This window comes from Callithrix jacchus, chromosome 12 (assembly GCF_049354715.1).
Source record: "Callithrix jacchus isolate 240 chromosome 12, calJac240_pri, whole genome shotgun sequence".
In the NCBI taxonomy this organism is placed as follows: Eukaryota; Metazoa; Chordata; class Mammalia; order Primates; family Cebidae; genus Callithrix; species Callithrix jacchus.
Window position 1 is genome coordinate 6,910,207 of NC_133513.1, and position 20,531 is coordinate 6,930,737.

The 20,531-nt window shown below is 52.9% G+C and overlaps 4 protein-coding genes across 20 annotated transcripts in view; 1 reads left to right on the top strand and 3 right to left on the bottom strand.

Moving 5' to 3' along the window:
* The window catches only part of SEPTIN12 (septin 12), a 22,975-nt gene extending 17,442 nt beyond the window's left edge, over positions 1-5,533 (bottom strand). For 7 of the 11 annotated variants that reach the window (XM_035266857.3, XM_035266858.3, XM_009009112.5 and 4 more), the window contains exons 1-2: positions 3,495-3,535; positions 3,323-3,405 (exon numbers count right to left, since the gene is read on the bottom strand). The gene's annotated coding sequence lies outside the window, so the exon portion shown is untranslated. Of the gene's footprint in view, positions 1-3,322; positions 3,406-3,494 lie in introns of all 11 variants that reach the window. The other 4 variants (XM_078344579.1, XM_078344577.1, XM_078344580.1 and 1 more) reach the window with 2 other exon arrangements.
* SMIM22 (small integral membrane protein 22) lies at positions 3,603-4,720 on the top strand. 4 transcript variants are annotated; one of them, XM_078344593.1, is made up of 4 exons: positions 3,603-3,663; positions 3,922-4,070; positions 4,160-4,269; positions 4,629-4,720. In XM_078344593.1, the coding sequence occupies exons 2-4, from the start codon at positions 3,947-3,949 to the stop codon at positions 4,668-4,670; spliced, it is 276 nt and encodes a 91-aa protein (XP_078200719.1). In that variant the 5' UTR covers positions 3,603-3,663; positions 3,922-3,946; the 3' UTR covers positions 4,671-4,720. The 4 variants fall into 4 exon arrangements, with proteins under 4 accessions (XP_078200719.1, XP_078200718.1, XP_017834195.2 ...); XM_078344592.1 differs by having other exon boundaries at positions 3,927-4,070; XM_017978706.4 differs by lacking the exon at positions 3,603-3,663 and having other exon boundaries at positions 3,795-4,070.
* On the bottom strand, positions 5,001-10,986 carry ROGDI (rogdi atypical leucine zipper). The gene is made up of 11 exons (XM_002755861.5): positions 10,879-10,986; positions 10,734-10,805; positions 9,894-9,976; positions 9,633-9,687; positions 8,546-8,626; positions 7,751-7,846; positions 6,638-6,736; positions 6,175-6,288; positions 6,043-6,092; positions 5,816-5,942; positions 5,001-5,531 (listed from the first exon to the last, which is right to left on the bottom strand). The coding sequence occupies exons 1-11, from the start codon at positions 10,921-10,923 to the stop codon at positions 5,490-5,492; spliced, it is 864 nt and encodes a 287-aa protein (XP_002755907.3). The 5' UTR covers positions 10,924-10,986; the 3' UTR covers positions 5,001-5,489.
* Positions 10,987-11,519: 533 nt separating this feature from the next.
* GLYR1 (glyoxylate reductase 1 homolog) overlaps positions 11,520-20,531 on the bottom strand; it is a 42,269-nt gene continuing 33,257 nt past the window's right edge. For 2 of the 4 annotated variants that reach the window (XR_001914715.4, XR_624311.5), the window contains exons 16-17: positions 12,835-13,616; positions 11,520-12,456 (exon numbers count right to left, since the gene is read on the bottom strand). Coding sequence is in view for 2 of the 4 variants with exons in the window: in XM_002755863.6 (XP_002755909.3) it covers positions 13,542-13,616 (75 nt within the window). In the remaining 2 variants the exon portion in view is untranslated. Of the gene's footprint in view, positions 13,617-20,531 lie in introns of all 4 variants that reach the window. The other 2 variants (XM_002755863.6, XM_002755862.7) reach the window with 1 other exon arrangement.

Below are 20,531 nucleotides of genomic sequence, written 5' to 3' on the forward strand. Positions count from 1 at the left end.
CAGTGTCAAAAAAATTATGAGATTGCTTTACGAATATTTACCCAGTCCTGACTGCACATGGCATCGTTCTAGGAGCCCAGAGATGTTAACTTGTTTACTACTGCCTCTTTTCTTGTTTACAGAAATATCTAGATTTCCAGTGTATCTTAGAGATTATCGTGCTGACTTGAGATGCCCTCTTTAAATGGGTCATGTGCTTTCCAGACCGCCTTGGTCCTCACCCCTCCCTTATCATCTCTCTGATAAGCTTTTGTTTTGTTTTGTTCTGGAGACAGAGTCTCGCTCTGTTGTCCAGACTGAAGGGCAGTGGTGCAACCGTGGCTCACTGAAACCTCTGCCTCCCAGGTTCAATCGATTCTCCTGCCTCAGCCTCTCAAGTAGCTGGATTACAGGTGTGCACCACCACGCCTGGCTAATTTTATTTTATTTTTGAGATGGAGTCTTGCTCTCTCGCTCAGGCTGGAGTGCAGTGGTGTGATCTCAGCTCACCGCAACCTCCACCTCCTGGGTTCAAGTGATTATCCTGTCTCAGCCTCCTGAGTAGCTAGGGCTACAGGCCCTTGCCACCATGCCCGGCTAATTTTTTTATTTTTAGTAGAGATGGGGTTTCACCATGCTGGCCAGGCTGGTCTCTAACTCCTGACCTCGTGATCCACCCACATTGACCTCCCAAAGTTCTGAGATTACAGGCATGAGCCATTGAGCCTGGTCTAATTTTGTACTTTTCAGTAGGGACAGCATTTCTCCATGTTGGTCAGGCTGGTCTTGAACTCCCAACCTCAGGTGATTGCCCTGCCTCGGCCTCCCAAACAGCTGGGATTATAGGCATGGGCCACTGCACCCAGCCCATCATGGAACCTGTTTTTAAGCTTCATCTGTGGTGTATATTTGTCAGTGCTTCCTTTTTTTTTTTTTTTTTTGAGACAGAGTTTCACCCTTATCACCCAGGCTGGAGTGCAGTGGCAGGATCTTGGCTCACTGTAACCTCCGCTTCCCAGGTTCAAGTGATTCTCCTGCCTCAGCCTCCTGAGTAGCTGGGATTACAGAAGTCTGCCACCATGCCTGGCTAATTTGTGTATTTTTAGTAGAGACAGGGTTTCGCCATGTTGGTCAGGCTGTTCTTGAACTCTTGATCTCAGGTGATCCACCCACCTTGGTCTCCCCAAGTGCTAGGATTACAGGTGTGAGCCACTGCGCCTGGCCTGAGTGCCCTTTTTCAATAATCATGGGTAATTTCCCCAGTTCACCTAGAAGCAGAATTACTGGGTCTTACGGTAACACTGTGTGATTTTTCTTTCTTTGAGGTAGAGACCGGCTCTGTTGCCCAGGCTGGAGTGCAATGGCACCATTATGGCTCACTGCAACCTCTGCCTCCAGGTTCAAGTGATTCTCCTGCTTCAGCCTTTAGCTGGGATTACAGGCATGTGACACCATAACTGGCTAATCTGAGAGCACGCCATTGCACTCCAGCCTGGGCAACAGTGAGACTCTGCCTTAAAAAAAAAAAAAAAAAAAAAAGGGTCAGGCATGGTGGCCCACACCTGTAATCCCAACACTATGGGAGGCCGAGGCAGGTGGATTACCTGAGGTCAGGAGTTTGAGACCAGCCTGGCCAACATGGTGAAACTCCATCTCTACTAAAAGTACAAAAAAGTAGCCAGGCATGATGGTGGGAGTCTGTAATCCCAGCTACTCAAGAGGTTGAGGCAGGAGAACTGCTTGAACCTGGGGGTGGAGACTCTAGTGAACCGACATTGCACATTGCACTCTAGTCTGGGAAGACCAAAAGTCCGTCTTAAAAAAAAAAAAAAAAAAAAAAAGGAGGGAGGAGGATTAGAGTCAGAGGAGACATGAGCCTGGAAGCAGAGGTTGGAGGGTTAGAGGGATGGGAGACTGTGAGCAAAGGGATGCTGTCAGCCTCTGGAAGTTGGAGAAGGCCAGGGTTGGACTCTGCCCTAGAACCTTCAGGCTGAACCCAACCCGGCTGGCCCATTATAGACTCTGACCCTGAGAACTGTGGGGTAATACGCTTGTGCTGTTTGAAGCCGCTGAGTTTGCGGTAACGTTACAGCAGCATTGGGAAATGAATACATTAGGTGTGCGACGGGCTAACTGCTTAACTTCTCTAGGCTTCTGTGTCCTCATCTGTAAAATGGGAAAAGCAGTGATACCCACTTTAAGATTGCCATGAGAAATAAGCTAGGTGACAAAGTACAGTGCGAGGGGCAGAGCCTCACATTGGCTGATATTTTCAACGATTAAAATAGAGAAAATAAGGACGGTGAAGACTCCTAGCCAGCCTTCTGCATCCGCAGGTTCCAGATCTGTGCATTCAGCCAACCAGATAGAAATATTTGGAAAAAAATCACATTGGTACTGGACACGTACAGACCTTTTAATTATTCCCTAAATAATGTAACAACTATTCATCTAGCATTGACATTATATTGAGTATATATATATATACATATGTATATATATACATATATTTTTTTTGAGACGGAGTCTTGCTCTGTCACCCAGGTTGGAGTGCAATGGCGCCATCTTGGCTCACTGCAGCCTCCTCCTCTGGGATTCAAGCCATTCTCCTGCCTCAGCCTTCCTCCTGAGTAGCAGGGATTACAGGTGTGTGCCACCACACCCAGCTAATTTTTGTATTTTTATTTTTTTTGAGACAAGAGTCTAGCTCTGTCACCCAGGCTGGAGTACAGTGGCACAATCTTGGCTCACTGCAACCTCTGCCTCGCTAGTTCAAAGTGATTCTCCTGCTTCAGCCTCCTGAGTAGCTGGAATTACAGGTGCCTATCACCACACCGGGCTAATTTTTTTATTTTTAGTAGAGACGAGGTTTCACCATGTTGGTCAGGCTTGTCTCGAACTCCTGACCTCAGATGATCTGCCCACCTCGGCCTGATCAGTGCTGGGATTACAGGCGTGAGCCACTGCACCTGACCAATTGTTTTTAGTAGGGATGGCTTTTTGCCATGTTAGCCAGGACGGTCTCAAACTCCTGACCTCAAGTAATCTGCCTACCTTGACCTTTCGAAGTGGTGGAATTACAGGCATGAGCCACCATGCCTGGCCATTATAAGTAATCCAGTGATTTTTGATTTAAACTGTAGAAAATATGCAGAGTACTGCATCAATTTATATCAGAGACTTTAGCATCTGTGGATTTTGGTATCCATGGATGTCCTCGAACCAACGCCTGAGGATAGCAGGGGCAACTATATGATGCCAGGCACAGCTGTCCTAGCTGCCAGAGTCATGGGATGCAGGCAGGTTTTCTCCCCCTTCACCCTCCCTCCCTTCGCCCCCTCACCTCTTTCCTCCCTTCTCTCTCTTTCATTCACGAAGTCAGCAGTGGCCAAGCACCCACGTATTCCCAGCTGCGTATCTGGGATACTGAGGAAATGTAGGAAGTCCCAGGACTGAAGAAGCCACAGGCCCTTGCCCTCCCTGGGCCTTGAGCAGTGGGAAGCCAGGAAGCACACCTGCCGGGCCTGGGCCCTCTTCCCTGGGCTTGGCGGCCTCTGCTGGCCCTGGGGAGGGCGGGGCTGGTTGCCAAGGCCTCAGGTGGTGTGGAGCCGGAAGCAGGAAGCAGCCTGTGCTCCCCAGGACCTAGGACCTGCCTGGCTGGGGGCAGCTGCACACTTCTAGGAGGTAGGTGGGGGGGGTCTGGGGGCTGCGCTGCCAGTGGGAAAGGGAGGAGACAGTGGCTGGGGAGGTTGTCCATGCTGGGGTCAGGGTAGGGACCACAGGGCTGGGCAAGGAGAAGGGCTGGGTCTGGGGCCATGGGAGTGGGAGGTGGCGAGGAAGCTGGTGCTGGGCCAGGAGTGGGCAGACGCTGGGCTCTGGGAGGCCTGGATGTGGTCCCCACTGAGCCGAGCCCAGGATTCTGATGCAGCCTCTGGGGGCCAGGGCAGGTGGCACTGTGGACGCCGAGATGGCTGTGTCCACAGAGGAGGTGGAGGCCACAGTTCAGGAAGTCCTGGGGAGACTGAAGAGCCACCAGCTGTTCCAATCCACATGGGACACTGCTTCCTTTATCATCTTCCTCACCTTCGTGGGTAAGTGTGGCTGCAGCCTCCGGGCCCCATCAGACCCCTGCCCAGGTCCTAGGTTGGGGGCCACACCTAGACACCTGCCCTATCCCCAGGCACCGTGCTGCTTCTGCTGCTGCTGGTCGTTGCCCACTGCTGCTGCTGCAGCTGCTGCGGCTCCCCCAGGCCCTACAGGGAAAGCCCCAGGAAGGTGAGCCCCTGGAAGGTGAGCCCCGCTGGCCTCTGGGTGCCAGGGGACCTGCACAGAACTGTACCAGGGGTGGAGAAGGGGGGCGAAGGGGTGGAGGAGGGGGGCGAAGGGGTGGAGGAGGGGGGCGAAGGGGTGGAGGAGGGGGGCGAAGGGGTGGAGGAGGGGGGCGAAGGGGTGGAGGAGGGGGGCGAAGGGGTGGAGGAGGGGGGCGAAGGGGTGGAGGAAGGGGGCGAAGGGGTGGAGGAGGGGCGGGCAAAAGGGTGGAGGGGGGAAGGAGTGGAGGAGGGGGATAGAGGGTGGTGGTGGAAAGGGGGCTTACCCCTCCTAGGGAACAAGGAGCAAACCTGCTGGGTTCCTCTGTGCTTCTCTTGCAGGAAAAACCCAAGGGAGTGGATAATTTGGCCCTGGAACCCTGACCCTGTGTGTCCTGCCTGTTGGCAGTAACAAAGCCTTCTGTCTGCCCAAAGTCTGAGTCTGCAGTGTCTTCCAGCCCATCTGGGTGGGTGACATGGGACTTGTCGCCCTACTCAGGTGCCCACCTGGCCCCTCCAAGCCTTCAGCTGGCACAACTGTGCCAGGTCACCTAGCTGGGAGGGCAGCTGGTCTCAGACTCAGCGGCTCCAACTCCCAGGTGGAGCTCTTGACATCACCCTGGGGTCTCTTGGCAACCAGGGGGTCTTCTCTTGAAGGTGGGTTCTGTGTCCAGCCAGGGGTCCCTGCTCAGACAGACAGACAGGGGCTCCAGGTGGAGTCTGATAATCTTTATTTCTTAGAGGATCCTGGGTTGGGGCTGTGGAACACACAGGCACCAGCACTACCTTCACTCCTGGGATGGCTCTGTCTGCACTGTTCCTGCCCGTCTCCTGGGATTCACAGCTCAGTGCCACCACCTACCCTATGCCCTCCAGGGTGAGGGGAAAGCGAAGGGGAGAGGAAGGAGAGCCCTGGGCCTGGCCCTGCCCTGAGTTCAAAGATTCCCATGGTGATCAGGAGGGCAGGGTTGGGAATATGGGACTCTCTCAGCCCCGCCTTCCTGACCTCCCGCTAACACCCCACCAGACCAGCCTCCCTTCCTCCTGACACTTCCAGTGTCTGCTCCCAGCAGTGCAAATGTGTTAGGTGGGGGAGGGGTGAGGTATGGGAAAGAAACAGCAGCCTGGCGTTGGCTGGTGCTGGCGCCGGTTTGAGTAGGGACTGGGGTCACCTTCATGAGGACAGGCTCCTGGGTGCTGTGCTCAGAAGGGTCTGTAGCTCCAGTAGCTGGAGAACACAGAGACCTGCAAGGGGAGGGTTTAGTGAATGGCTGGATGCAGGGCACGGGTGGCCCAGATGAGATGTCAAGGTCACCCAAGGGCAATGGGTCAGGACAGGGCACTGCTGCCTAGCGGTGCTGTGGGGGTACACCAGACCCCAATGTTGGGGTGCTCTGAGGGTGTGGCAGGGCCCTCAGAATCCCTCCTCACTGTGGGGGTACACCAGACCCCAAGGTCGGGTGTTCTGAGGATGTGGCAAGGACCCTTAGAAGCCCTTCCCCTAATGAAGGTGCTCGCCCTGGCCCCACCTTGTCTTTGAGCTGCTGGCAGAGCTGTAGGGAGACGGTGAAGTAGACCAGGGCGTCGTTGAGCCAGGGGACCACACACTCCACCTTGTGCACGTGGCTCACCTCCAGGCGCTGAGAGCCCCACTCACTGTAGGTGGTGAGAGGAGGGTCCCTGAGTCAGGGCCCAGCCCTCCAGGTACAGCGGGATGGGGTGGCCATGCCTGGACCTCCCTCTGCTGCCTACTTACAACATGGCCCCTGGGCTGTGCAGCACTGCGCCTCCAGCCGGGCGGAAATTCTAGGCAGAACAGCACCAGAGCCGTCAGACCACACAGGGTGTGGGCATGGGGAGCAGCAGGGGGGCAGGGGTCCCTCCTCACCTTGGTGGAGTTGGGCTGCAGGGCGTGCAGCTGGTACACCGTGAGGCAGAGCTTGTTGAGGTTGATGTAGACGTTGACCAGCAGGTCGGAGGGCAGGGCAGGGGCGAACATCCGCTGCAGGAGGCAGGCAGGATGAGGCCACCCCAAGCCCCCAACCCGGGCTGGATGGAGTGGGGCTCTGTGGTCAGTCATGGAGTCTGCAGGGGACCCCAGTGTCCACCCCAGGGATGTTCTTCCAGGCTTTTCCCAGGTGCCCCAAGTATCTTCCTGTGCCTCCAGATTTGGGAAGCACAGACCCAAACAGGGTTAACATATTTTGAGGGGGACGGAAGCCAAGAACCCCATCCCAGAAAACCGCCTAGACAGAATTCTAACTACAATTTGGGGGTGGCCCCCTGTGTCCATCCTGTGGGCAAGCTGGGCCCCGTTGTGGGGACCCCTCTCCTCGAGCAGGGGCACTGACCGTGAGGCCGCTGGCGGCGATCTCGGGCAGAGTGAGGGTGGCGGGGGTGGTGAGACGGTTTCGGGCTCTGGTCAGCTGCAGCATCACGGCGTCCATCAGCTGTGGGGAGGGGCGGGGTTGGCTCTGCTTCCTCCTGTGCGCCCACGCATCAGGGAACAGCAGATAAGGTAGCTCCTACTCCCGCCTAGTTGCCACGGTTCTCAGGGCCGGAACCCCAGCAGCAGGGGCCTGTTAAAGATGGGTAGTTGGGCTGCAGCTGGGCATGGGGGAGGGCAGGATGTCTGTACTGATGTCATCAAGATAGGGCTGATTCACTGCATGGGGGTCCCAGACGCTGGATCAATGGGGAATGGAAGGTCCTGGGAGGTCAGTCCCAGGGGCACAGGCTTTGCAGACAGGGGTACAGGCAACAAAAGTTGGCTGTGAAAGACCAGAGAGGGCTTCCTGGAGGAGGCGATGGAATGGCTGGGTTGAGGTTTTCAGGGGGGTGAGGCAGGGTCACAGCTGGTGGATGGTGGGACCATGTGAAGCCCATCCTTTGCCTTTGCCATAGAGCAGAGCCTGGGCAGACTCCTCAGAGCCCCAGCTTCCATGCCATCCAGCTGTGGCCATGGGTACTGGAGGCAATGTGGCTCTCAGGAAACACACAAGAGCTGACTGGAGGCATGGGGGCTGCACCACCCCAGGGTGGTCACGGTTCTCGAACAGACCTCAGTCTATCTGGTTCCAAGTATGACAAACTAGAGGTCCAGAGAGGGCAGGTGAGCCACCAGAGGACACACACCACATCAGGGGCAGAGCTCAAGGATGAGGCCAGGTGCCTGGGTCAGCTCTTTATACGTGCCACGTGGTTAATGTGACGACTTTCACTGCTGCTCGTGGCAGCAGGGTGTGCCGAGTGCTCACTGGGGGCCCCATGACCTGAATTATCAGTCACTCCAGTGTCCCCATAGGTAGAAAACAGAGACAGAGTAGACAGGTAAGTGTCTAGAGGTTGCACAGCTTGAAGTGGAGGCCCTGGGATTGGAGCCCGGATCTGAATCCGGATCAAGGACACGGGACTAGGCCCAGGGGGCCAGCGCTCTCCAGGAGTCAGGTTTGGGGGCAGCTCACCTTGAGGACCTCAGCGCCCGTCTTGAACTGGTAGCTCTCATCCCGGCTGGTGAGCAGGTAAATGGCTTGGCTCACATGGTTCCTAGCATCCTGGATCTGGAAGCACGGGTCATTCAGTGGGGTCACTCCAGCTTCCATGTAGTCAGGAAGGGAGGGTGGGTGCTGCCTATCTGCCCCAGGTCATTGCACTCTCTACACTATCATCTCTGCGCCCCAGAGGTCCATGTCTGCACCAGGGGATGGGTACTTGGCATCACCTGGGGCAGGCCCAGTCTCTGCCCTAGTGTGGCTCACTTTCTAAGGGATGGACAGACAGTAGTGCCCAAGACAAGAATCTGTGCGAGTTGCAGAAGCAAATAGGATGGACATGGGCAGGGGCAAGGGTCCTGAAATGGAGACAGTCGGGTGGAGGGGACAGGGGAAAGAAGCAGGACCCAATGGCACAGGAGCTGCCAGGGAGCATGGACCTCGTCCCCAGAGCCATGGCAAGTTCCTGGAGGCTCTGGGCAAGGGAGTGACTTTTCAGAGGGCTTCTGAATAATTCCATCCCACCATCTGCTGTGGGGACTCGCAGTCCTGATGTGGCCCTCAGGCCAAGTTCTGCACCTTCCCACGTGGCCCACGCTCCAGTGCTTCAGGCAACGCCCGCCCCCGGCTTTGCTGCTAGAAAACACCCTCCCAGACTTGCTGTGGCTGCAGATCCCCAGGGCCCGTCCCTCTTTAGGGAGGCCCCAAGGCCGGCCTGCTGCTGCCTGTCCTTGTGGCTGAGCACTGGCCAGGGATGGGCGGGGTCACCTGCTGCAGCTTCCACTGCTTGTCCTCCCGGAAGGCGAAGTGCAGCAGCTGGTTGTTCCGGGGCATCTTAAGGTTCACGTCCTGACAGGCAAGAGTGGGATGAGCCGGGCAGGGGGATACCTCCTGTCACAGCCACTCTGAGCCCTTGAGCCTGGGGCAGAAATGGTGTGTGTGGCAGCTCAGGCCTCAGCTGCTCTGTAGGGCAGAGGGTCTCCAGATGCCTTGGCCATTTGGCGGGTGAACAGGGAGGTCAGGAAACAGGAAACCAGGCCCAAGAGGAGCCATGAAGAAGTGAAATGGAGCAGGGCACGGTGGCTCACGCCTGTAATCCCAGCACTTTGGGAGGCCAAGGTGGGCGGATCATCTGGGGTTGGGAGTTCAAAGATCAGCCTGACCAACATGGAGAAACCCTGTCTCTATGAAAAATACAAAATTAGCCAAGCGTGGTAGAGCATGCCTGTAATGCCACCTACTTGGGAGGCTGAGGCAAGAGAATCGCTTGAACTGGGGAGGCACAGGAGGTTGCAGTGAGCTGAGATCGTGCCATTGCACTCCAGCCTGGGCAACAAGAGTGAAACTTCATCTCAAAAAAAAAAAAAGTGAAATGGAAAGAGGTGGAGATAGGGGAAGGGGGAAGAGGAAAGGGGAAAGCGGAAGGCAGCCTCTGTCAGGCCTGGTGTGAATGGAGCGCATCTAGTGTCTACAAAGGCCAACAGATGGAGCCTAGGAGGAGGGCCCCCCTGCACCTTGGTGTCTGGCACAGGGTTGGGTGTAGACCGGAGCTCAGGCATTGGCTGATTCAACTGTGAGGTGTGGCCAGACTAATATGCCAATGCTCATGCTTCACTGGGTCCAGATGCCAGACCAGGCTGTGTGGGAAGAACTCCCCTCCTGAACCTCTTGCTGAATGTGCACACTGATCCCTGGAGGAGATGTGGGGGTTGTTTTCATTTTCCAAAAGAGAAAACTGAGGCCAGAGAGACCAAGGGTCACACCCAGAGTCCCAGAGCTTGCACAGAGAGAAAGTGGGAGCCCCCATGCTCTTCCCCGCTGGCAGGATGGGAGGGGACAGGGCGGGGGGACTCACCGCCTGGCTGAGGGCATCCCCCTGCAGAGTCAGCACGCCTTTCACCTGGTCTGTGCTGTAACATGTGGCGTCAGAGTAGTGCCGTGTCCACACCCCCACCACCCAGCCCTCCTTCCCAGCTGGCTGCCCCCTCCTGTCCCACCACACACCCAGCTGGTCTGCAGGACAGGGCTGTGGCCCTGCCTCCTACACCCAAGGTACCCAATAAGTCTCCCAGCCCAAGGAGACCATTTCCCTGGTTTCTGGCCAGCTCAGGCTCACCCACAGCTGCCTAGGATGAAGTTCTCTTGCTTGGTGGGCCCTTCGGCGCCTGAGCCCGGCAGAGTGAAGCGAAGAGAGGCCTCCTGCGGGACAGAGGGAAAGAGGGGAGCTGGCAGTGCTCACCCAGTCCCGACCCAATGCTTCTTCCAGAAGCCCCCCCTCCCTCCAAGTCAGGAGAGTAAGAAACAAGGTGGCATGGTCTCACCTGGGTTCAGCTGGGGTGGGAAGACCCTGCCCAAGCCTCCAGGGCACCTAATCATAAGCCTGATCTCTGCTTATCCCACATTCCCTGAACACCTCCTGTGTGCCCACCTCGGGGACTACAGGACACACATGGGCAGCCTCCGAGCTTGGCTGAGGGGGAGAGGCAGAGAGTCGGGAAACAAGGCAGTCGTCATGGTAACCTGCGGTCCTGGGCCTCAGCAAGCACTGCGCCGGTCACTTCTGTGAGCTGCCTGGCTCATTTATCTACACCACAGCCCCGCGAAGTGGGTACTGTTATGTCTATTTTTGCAAATGAGAAAAGGCAGACCCAGAGAGGTTGAGTGACTTGGCTGAGGTCCCACTGCCGGGCAGAGGCAGAATTCTTCGGCTTCCAGATTGGATGCCGCTGCTCTCAAGGCGGCCCTTGCTAATCCCCCCGCCAGGACTCGCCCCTGCCGGCACAGAGGTGCTTGTGTAACGAGGTCGGTTCGAGTACCCGGAGGCTGGGGCTTGCGGAAGAGCGGCGGCGTCCGCACGCCGTAGGCGCTCAGGACGCAACCTCCGGGCGCCTCGAGGAGCCAGGCAGATGAGGAGGGAGGGTCGCCACGCCCGGCGGGGCAGGACGCGGGCCGTTACCTTGAGGATGTCCTGCAGCTGCCTCAGCACCGCGTGCACCTCGTCATGCAGCAGCCAGCGGAACTCCTCCTCCTGCGGGACAGCCACGGCGGTCACGCCCGGCCCCGCCGCCCTGCAAGCCCACCCGCCAGCCCGCGCGCCTTACCAGCACCGCCCGCTCCGCCGCCGTCGCTGCCATTATTGTGGCCATGGCCGGAGGCCGCCGCCGAGCGCCGTCCCCACCGGCCGCTGCTAGCGTCCTCCCTCAGCGTCCGGCTCCGCCTCTGTCCCCGATTGGCTGAGCGGACGCATGCCCCACCCCCGAACCGGCTCCGTGCTCGCGATTGGCCGGCGCCTGCCGGCCGCCTCGGCTCACGAGACCTGCGGGCGCTCAGAACGAGGTTGGCTGCTGGGCGAGTCTGGCTCGCTCCGGCCGGCCTAGGGACGCTGCCGGCACCAGTCCGGGGCGCCAAAGGGACGACCATTCAGGGACTGAGCGCGCTGGGGCCGCTGGCCCGGGTCCCCACCTGATGGGGACGGGGAGGGTGCTTTGCTTCACCCGCGCTCACTGATTGGCCTGCAGGACAGTCTGTCCCGGCCTAGCCTCCCTATTGACCCGCTTGGCTCAGTTGGTCGCTGTTCCCGTCCCGCTGCGGACCTCGTCGCCACTCGCAGGTCGGTCTCCCTCGGAGGCTGAGGTCCCGAAAGCCCACCCTTGTCCCACCGCTGCCCTCCGAGCGGCCCGCGGGCCCTCCCCTCCCACCCATCTCGCCGAGGGCGAGGAATGCAGGACCCCCGCAGCACAGCTGTGTTACCAAGAAATGTTTTATTTTTCTTGCAGTAGCTTTGTTAATTGCACAAAATCATGTTTTGTTTTTGCCATTTAAACATTATCACACAATCCTATTCCGAAAGACAAATGTTCATTAAAAACAAAGCAAAAATAAAAATTCACAACCTTAATTACCTAGATTTGTCATTTAAAGGTTTAAAGAAAAAAGGGAGGGGCTTTCTTACAAGCTTTTTCACAAGTGTCACATTTTCTCCTTAAAAGGGAAGGATTTCAAAACAAAGGTGAAATAGCTTAAACAGAAATATTCATAAAAAGGAACTTTACAGAATTGTCAACAATATTAAGACAACACTGACTAACCAGTTTCATTACCGCCTCTTCCCCATCCCCACCCCCAGTGTGTCCCGCCAGGACTAGAACAGGCTTTGTATTCAGACAGAAATGCTTCAAAATCCCAGTGAAATGAACTGTGCTAAAAACCCAACAGGCATCTTCCCTGCTCTCCCTACTCCTCTTCTGCAGTCCTCTAACCCAGGTTTTAATCTGTGAAAAGGGGCCAAATCCGTGAGGGGGGAGGGACGCCGCCCCAGTGTGGCCGCCTTATATATAATTATATATTCCAACATAAATGCTGGCCTTCCTTCTGCAAATTATGATTTTAGAAAATCCAACCCATGCAGGGGGATAAAAAACTGACACCCTTTTTGTTTTTTTGTAACATCCCAAGCCCCCTCTGGTCCCCTATCCAAGGAGAAATGTAGGGCCTTGAGGAAGTCCCAGACCCACCTCAGAGGGTCAGTCAGTTCAGGTAGGTCAGGCCCAGTTCTCTTCCCTCCCGACAGACCCCGGGCCCGGGAAGCACCGAAGACCATGACGCTGGCTGGAGTGAAGACACTTGTTTCCGTATCAAGAGCTGAGCCTAAGAAATGCTCATCGTTGGTCAGGCTGGGTCTGGGCCAAAGAAGGGACAGACAGACAGAAAGAAATACTGTCTCCACAGGAGGAAGATGGGGAGGAGGGAGGACAGAGAGCAGTGGGCATGCAGGGGACTTGGCAGGGCAGGCTGGAGAAGGGGGGACCACTGGGAGGGGAGCAAGGTCAGAGTGGCTCTTCAGAGCCAGGTGACGCCTGTGGCCTAACGGAAACAGGAATGAGCGCCCCCAACCCCCACTCCTCCTGGCTTCTCACTAGTGGCCCTGAGGACCCCCTCCCGAGAGCTGGAATGCAAATCCAAATACTAGAACAGCCCAGGGAGGAGCAAACGCCCTCTGTGACAGTGGTGTTTGGGGCGTTGCTTCGAGGCGGTGAGGGCCGGGCGTCCGTGCTCACCTGCAGGCCGGCTGCTTGCTGCACTCCCTGGAAAGCCAGGGCCCCATCTTCTTGGGACTCTGCCAGTCTCTTTTCAGTTCACAAAGGCGTCTATGGAGCGCTGGGGGCACACTGGATGCTTAGACGTGAACATCTTTCTCAGACCATCACCTGAAGTTGGGGGGCCCCATGGGACCCTCCATCTGGAGTCTGTGCTGGCTCATCTGGGCCTAAGGCCTCTTCCTGCAGGGGATCCAGTGGGGGACGTGGACACACCTACAGCCTCTTCACTCTGGGGGAAGCTATGGGAAGGTTTCCAAATCTCGTTGCTGATTCTAGTTCGTTGACTGGAAGGGGTTTGAGATAAGACAAGCTTGGAAGAAAAAAAGCCAGGCAGCAGTTTCTGGGCAGCTTCTATCCTGGGGTGAGAGCCTGTGTGTGTATGTGTGTGTGCATGTGTGTGTGTGAACACACAGCCACCTTGACTGGGGGCCAGTGCCCAGCTCAAGAGCTTTCCCACAAGCCAATCCTGCTGACACTCATTCCCTCCCCACCGGCCTCAGGGGAAGGGTGCTGCTGTGTGCTGTGCTGATGGCAAGTCTCAAAGTCTGTATAAAAGGAAATGGAGACAGGCGGGCTGGTCCAGAATGAAGTCCCAGGCCCCCAACCCCACGTGAAGAAGAGGGGGTCAGGGGAAACTGGAGGGCTGGGAGTGGGGTGTCGACGGCTTAGTGTATGTAGGCTCGGTACACGGCAGACATATCGTTGTCGGACTGGTCCAGCGCCTTGGCTCTTTTGTATACCTGAAAAAAAAAAAAGAGATAGCTCAATCTCTGGCCCCAGAGGAGCCTGTAAGACCTAGACCTGATTCCTGGAGGCAATGCTGGAGCCCAGGCTGTCTGGGTATGAATCCCGTTTTGACCTTGCATGAAGCACTTCCGTTTCTCTGGGCCTCGGCCACTGGGGTTCTTGCTCTGGGAGAGCTGATTCTTGTGGGAATGAAACATACCAAGGGATATAAAGCATTCAGCACTGGTCAGGTGCGGCAGTTCATGCCTGTAATCCCAGAGGCTGAGGCGGGCGGATCAGCTGAGGTCAGGAGTTTTGAGACCAGCCTGGCCAACATGGCCAGTAGAGTGAAACCCCATCTCTACTAAAAATACAAAAATTAGCTGGGTGTGGTGGGGCGTGCCTGTAGTCCCAGCTACTCAGGAGGCTGAGGCAGGAGAACTGCTTGAACCCAGCAGGCGGAGGCTGCAGTGAGCCGAGATGATGCCATCACACTCCAGCCTGGGTAACAGAGTGAGACTCCATCTCAAAAAACAAACAACAACAACAAAAAGCATTCAGCATTATTAGTAACTTATTAAGTCCCTTCATGCAGATGACCCTCCAAAGCCTTTTCTGGGCCGTTGTCCTCACTCTTCCTTCTGCCTGGAATGCTTTTCTCTCACTCAGTTATCACTGGTTCCTTCTTGGTCAGCTCAAAGGCCTTTGCCGACCACTGCAACTGAAGCAGCTGCACCCGCCACTTCACCCAGTCATCTCTGTCTTTACTTGTAGTTCTTATACTCTGAAATTCTTACCTTTTTAACGGCATATGTGCTAACTCTGTACCTCCTTCCAGTTAACTGTAAGTGCCCCTGGGAGGGACAGAGGGAGTGGCATACCAACATGTCCTCAGAGTCCAGAACAGTGTCTGGCAATCAGCACCTGCCCCAGAGATACTAGTGGAATACGAAAACGCTTGAAAAGAAGTAAAAAGCCATTGCTCCACAAGCAATATGGCTGGACACATGGGTCCCTCCGACATAACTAGCTGTGGGTTTTTATTTTTTTAATTAAGTAGTCCTGTGAGAGCCACCGTAACTGAGGTCCCTACAGCTCAGATCTAACTGTTGGCTCACAGTTGACAGTTACAACTGAATAAAAACATTTTCAGGTAAAAGAAACTGTCACTGGGCAGACCTAGATTATAGGAAATTCCAAAGAAAGTTTTTTCAGTGGAAAGGAAGTAGACCAGAGAGAAACTCTTCTTTAGGGAGGGACAGAGACCACTAAGAACAGTAAATCTAAAGAAAAGTAAAATTACTTTTTCTCTTAATTTCTTTTGAGATGGAGTCTAGCTCTGTCCACCAGGCTGGAGTACAGTGGTGCAATCTTGGCTCATTGCAACCTCCGCCTCCCAAGTTCAAGAAATTCTTGTGCCTCAGCCACCTGAGTAGCTGGGACTACAGGCGTGTGCCATGACCTCAAGCAATCCAACTGCTTTGGCCTCCCACAGTGCTAGGATTACAGGCATAAGCTACTGCACCCAGCCTTTTTACTTAATTTCTTTAAAATACATATGACTGCTTAAAGTAAAAAATCACTGTGTTTCCTGGTGGGTTTAAAACAAAGGCAGATGAAACACCCAGGAGATCGGTACCTCAGAGTGGGGGTTCTCACACCTGTGGTGCTTCTGCCCCCAACGGACATCTGGTCATGCCTGGAGAAATGTTCTGTCACCCTAGAAGGAGCTACGTCACTGGCGTCTGGTGGGTAGGGGCCCAGGAGGCTGCCCAAATTCCTGCAGTGCTCGTGATAGCCCCACACACAGAATGGAAGTAGTGCTGAGGTTGAGAAAACCTGCCTTTAAGGATGAGGGAGGGGAGAGAAATGCTTCTATGTGGTTGCAAAGTTCTTACATTTAATGAGAAATGGCACAAGATTAACTCTTTTTTTTTCTTTCTTGAGACAGGGTCTTGTTGTATTGCCAGGCTGGAGTGTAGCAGTAGGATTATGGCTCATTGCAGCCTTGAACTCCTGGGCTCAAGCAATCCTCCTGCCTCGGCCTCCTGAGGTAGCTAGGAATAGGGTGCTTGCCACCACACCAAACTGTTTTTTTTGTTTTTTTTTTTTGTACAGATAGGGTTGCCCAGGCTGATCTCAAACTCCTAGGCTCAAGCAATCCTACCTGGCTTCCCAAAGTGCCAGGATTACAGGCGTGAGCCACTGTGCCTAGTAAGATTAACTCTACGTTAAGCATGTGTATTGCAATCTGTTGGGTTAACTGCTAAAAAAACAATGCAAAGAGGCAAAGTCAAAAAGCCAATAGGCCAGGTGTGGTGGCTCATGCCTGTATTCCCAGCATTTTAGGAGGCCAAGGCGGGCAGATCACGAGGTCAGGAGTTCAAGACCAGTCTGGCCAATATGGTGAAACCCCGTCTCTACTAAAAATATAAATACTAGCCAGATGTGGTGGCAGTTGCCTGTAATCCTATCTACTCGGGAGGCTGAGGCAGGAGAATTACTTGAACCTGGGAGGCAGAGGCTGCAGTGAGTCAAGATCATGCACTCCAGCCTGTGTGATGGAGCAAGACTCTGTCTTAAAAACCCGAAATGAAACTGGAATTCTAAAAAGAAGGCAAGCAAGGAGGAACACACAAAAGACAAAGGCAACAAACAGAAATTAAATGATACAACGGTAGTGCCAAGTTAAACCACGTATCAACACAACTACTAAAGGTCAAGGCACCAGTTAACCTTAGGGACCCGACCACTTCACTCCTCTAACAGTATACAGAGCCGAAGTTCATCCCATCCAAATGGCCTGAAAGCACCGAGCTGCACTGAAAAATTAACCTAAAAACTCTGCTTCCAAACCAGTCAGGGTGGAGGCAACTTGGAAGCCACTTCGAAGAGAAGCTTTCCCAGCCCAAGCCACGTGGAACCCTTGGGAAGTAACTATAGTCAGAGATGAGCTTTCATCAATAAAGGCTCATAAAATACAGAGAATGCTACTGTCCAGAGAGAAGCCACAGGTAGGATAAATAGGAGGGAGTTGAGATTGTATCATAATCTGAAAGAGTAATGAAATAAGCACTCTGAAATGTTGAAACAGACAAGGACGAGACAGACAGAATTTAGGAACAGGCTGTGTGCAGTGGCTCACACCTGTAATCCCAGTACTTTGGGAGGCCAAGGCAGGTGGATCACTTGAGGCCAGGAGTTCGTGTCCAGCCTGGCCGAAATGATGAAACCCCGTCTCTACTAAAAATACAAAAATTAGCTGGGTATAGTGGTGCATGCCTGTGGTCCTAGCTACTTGGGATGCTGAGGCAGGAGAATCGCCTGAACCTAGGAGGTGGAGACTGCAGTGAGCTGAGATCATGCCACTGCACTCCAGCCTGGGCAACAGAGTAAGACTCTGTCTCAAAACAAAACAAAACACAACAAAGAATTCAGGAACAGAGAATTATACTATGAAAAGCCAGGTGTCAAAAGAACAAACAGTACTGGCTGGGTGCAGCAGCTTATGCCTGTAAATTCTAGCACTTAGGGAGGCTGAGGTAGGTGGGTCACCTGAGGTCAGGCATTCGAGACCAGCCTGGCCAACATGGTGAAACCCCGTCTCTACTAAAAATACAAAAAATTAGCTGGACATGGTGGCAGGCGCCTTTAATCCCAGCTACTAAGAAGGCTGAGGCAGAATTGCTTGAACCCGGGAGGTGGAAATTGCAGTGAACCAAGATTGCACCACTGTACTCCAGCCTAGTCAACAAGAGTGAAACTCTGTCTCAAAATAAAACACAATTTAAAAAAAGTGTATCAGCTGATAGTACTTGAAAAATACAGCTATTAATATAAATCTATGTGTTTCATATGTATGTTTTACAATGTGTAATTTTTTTTCGAGACGGAGTTTCATTGCTGTGGCCAGGCTGGAGTACAGTGGCATGATCCTGGCTTACTGCAACTTCTGTTTTCCGGTTTCAAGCAATTCCCCTGCCTCACCCTCCTGAGTAGCTGGGACTACAGGCATGCACCACCATGCCTGGCTAATTTTTTCTCTTTTTAGTAGATACTGGGTTTCACCATGTTGGCCAGGATGGTCTCAATCTCCTGACCTCGTGATCCTCCTGCCTCGGCTTCCCAAAGTGCTGGGCTTACAGGCGTGAGCCACTGCGCCCAGCCACAAAGTGTCATTTTTATTGTAATCATAAGGTAAAGACAAATATTGTTCATTTTTCTTTTTAAGATTAAAATTCTATCAAGGTGAACTAAGAAAGCAGAACTTCTACCCTAAAAAACTTTCAAAAGTGCATGTGAAGCTGGGTACAGTTGTGCATGCCTGTAGTCCTGGCTACTCAGGAGGCTGAGGTGGGAGGACTGCTTGGGCCTAGGAGGTCAAGGCTGCAGTGAACTATAACTGCACTACTGCACTCTACCCGGGCAACAGAGCAAGACTGTCTCAAAAATAAAAAAAAGTACATGTGTAAGTCCTTAAAATATCACTTGAAAAGTGCTAATAGACATTCTGATTAAAAGGTAGATACTGTCAAAATGGATAAAAATCCAAGCCCCAATTATATACTGTCTATAAAAGACATAATTTAAATGTAGTCAAAAATAAGACAGGAAATGGGTGGAAAAATATATACACCATGAAAACAGTAAGCCTGAGAAGGCTGTAACTGCAGTGACCTGATCTCAGCTCACTGCAACCTCCGACTCCTGGTTCAAGCAATTCTCTGCCTCACTGTCCCGAGTAGCTGGGATTACAGGTGTGCACCACCATGCCCCACTGATTTTTTATATCTTTAGTAGAGACAGGATTTCACCATCTTGGCCAGGCTGGTCTTGAACTCCTGTTCTTGTGATCTACCCGCCTCAACCTCCCAAAGTGCTGGAATTACAGGCGTGAGCCACCTGCCTATAGCAGCTCTTTTAATGCCAAACAATAGACTTCAAAACAAAATCAAGGGACATTTCATAATAAAAGGGGAAACTCATAGGGAAAATATGGCAATCATAAATGGCTAAGAGAGCCTAATAACAATAGCTTCAAAGACACTAAGCAAAAATGGGCAGAGATAAAGGGAGGAGCAAACACTTTCACAATCATAGTTGGAGATTTTTTTTTTTTTTTTTGATGGAGTCTTGCTGTCACTCAGGCTGGAGTGCAGTGGTGCAATCTTGGCTCACTGCAACATGTCCATCACGAGTTCAAGAGATTGTTCTACCTCAGCCTCCTGAGTAGCTGGGATTACAGGCAACTGCCGCCACCATGCCTGGCTAATTTTTGTACTTTTATTTTTATTTATTTAGCTTTTTAATTATTTTTTTGAGATGGAGTCTCACTCTGTTGCCCAGGCTGGAGTGGAATGCTGTGATCTTGGCTCACTGCAACTTCTGCTTCCTGGGTTCAAGTGATTCTCATGCCTTGGCCTTCCGAGTAACTGGGATTATAGGCGACCACCATCACGCCTGGCTCATTTTTTTATTTTTAGTAGAGATGGGATTTTGCCAAGTTGGCCAGGCTAGTCTTGAACCCCTGACCTCAAGAGATCCACCCGCCTCGGCCTTCCAAAGTGCTGGGATTACAGGTGTGAGCCACTGTGCCCAGCCCGTAGTTGGAGATTTTAATAGCCTTCACACACCAACTGAAGAAATGGGATAAAAAGGTCAGTAAAGGTGACCTGAAAACACCAACAACCATCTTGTCCTACTTGTTACCTGTGGCACACTCCACTCAGCTGCTGCAGAATACACATGCTCTTTAAGTGTGCATGGTGTAGTCACCAAGACAGATCATCTGCCAGACCATGGAACAAGTTTGAATAAATATAAAGTTTAAAAGTCATACAGGAGCCAGGTGTGGTGGCTCATGCCAGTAACCCCAACACTTAGGGAGGTTAAGGTGGGCAGATCACCTGAGGTCAGGAGTTGAAGACCAGCCTGGCCAACATGGTGAAACCTCATCTCTATTAAAAATACAAAAATTAGCTGGGTGAAGTGGTGCCCTGTAATCCTAGCTACTTGAACGGCTGAGATATGAGAACTGCTTGAATTCGGGAGGCAGAGGTTGCAGTGAGCTGAGATCATGACACTGTACTCCAGCCTGGGCAAAAGAGAGAAACTCCGTCTCAAAAAAAAAAAAAAGAAAAATCATACAGAGCATGTTCTTTCATCACACAGAGAAATAAATTTAAAATCAATAATCATTAGATGGAAAGCCCCAAACGCTGGACAAATTTGACTAATTCATGGGACAAAGAAGAAATCAGAAGGCAAAGTAACATGGCTTAGTAGAAGTTTAAAGATTTATACGCGCACGTTATAAAGAAAGCAGGTTTAAAATCAGTGACTTAAGATTCCACTTTAGGCCAGGTGCAGTGGCTCACGCCTGTAATCCCAGCACTTTGGGAGGCCAAGGTGGGCAGATCATAAGCTCAAGAGATCCAGACCATTCTGGCCAAAATGGCGAAACCCTGTCTCTACTAAAAATACAAAAAATAGCTGGGCGTGGTGGTGGGGTCCTGGAGTCTCAGCTACTCAGAAGGCTGAGGCAAAAGAATCGCTTGAACACAGGAAGTGAAGGTTGCAGTGAGGCGAGATTGTGCCACTGTACTCCAGACTGGCAAGAGAACGAGACTCTGCCTCAAAAAAAAAAAAAAAGAAAAAGAAAAAGAAAAAAATATTCCACTTTAAAGGGTTAGAAAAAGAACAAAGAGGCTGGATGCAGTGGCTCATGCCTGTAATCCCAGAACTTTGAGAGGGTAAGGCAAGCAGATCTTCTGAGGTCAGCAGTTCGAGGCCAGCCTAGCCAACGTGGTGAAACCCTATCTCTAGTAAAAATACAAAAATTAGTTGGATAGGTTAGGGCATGCCTGAAATCCCAGCTACTTGGGAAGCTCAGGCATGAGAATCACTTGAACCCAGGAAGCAGAGGCTGC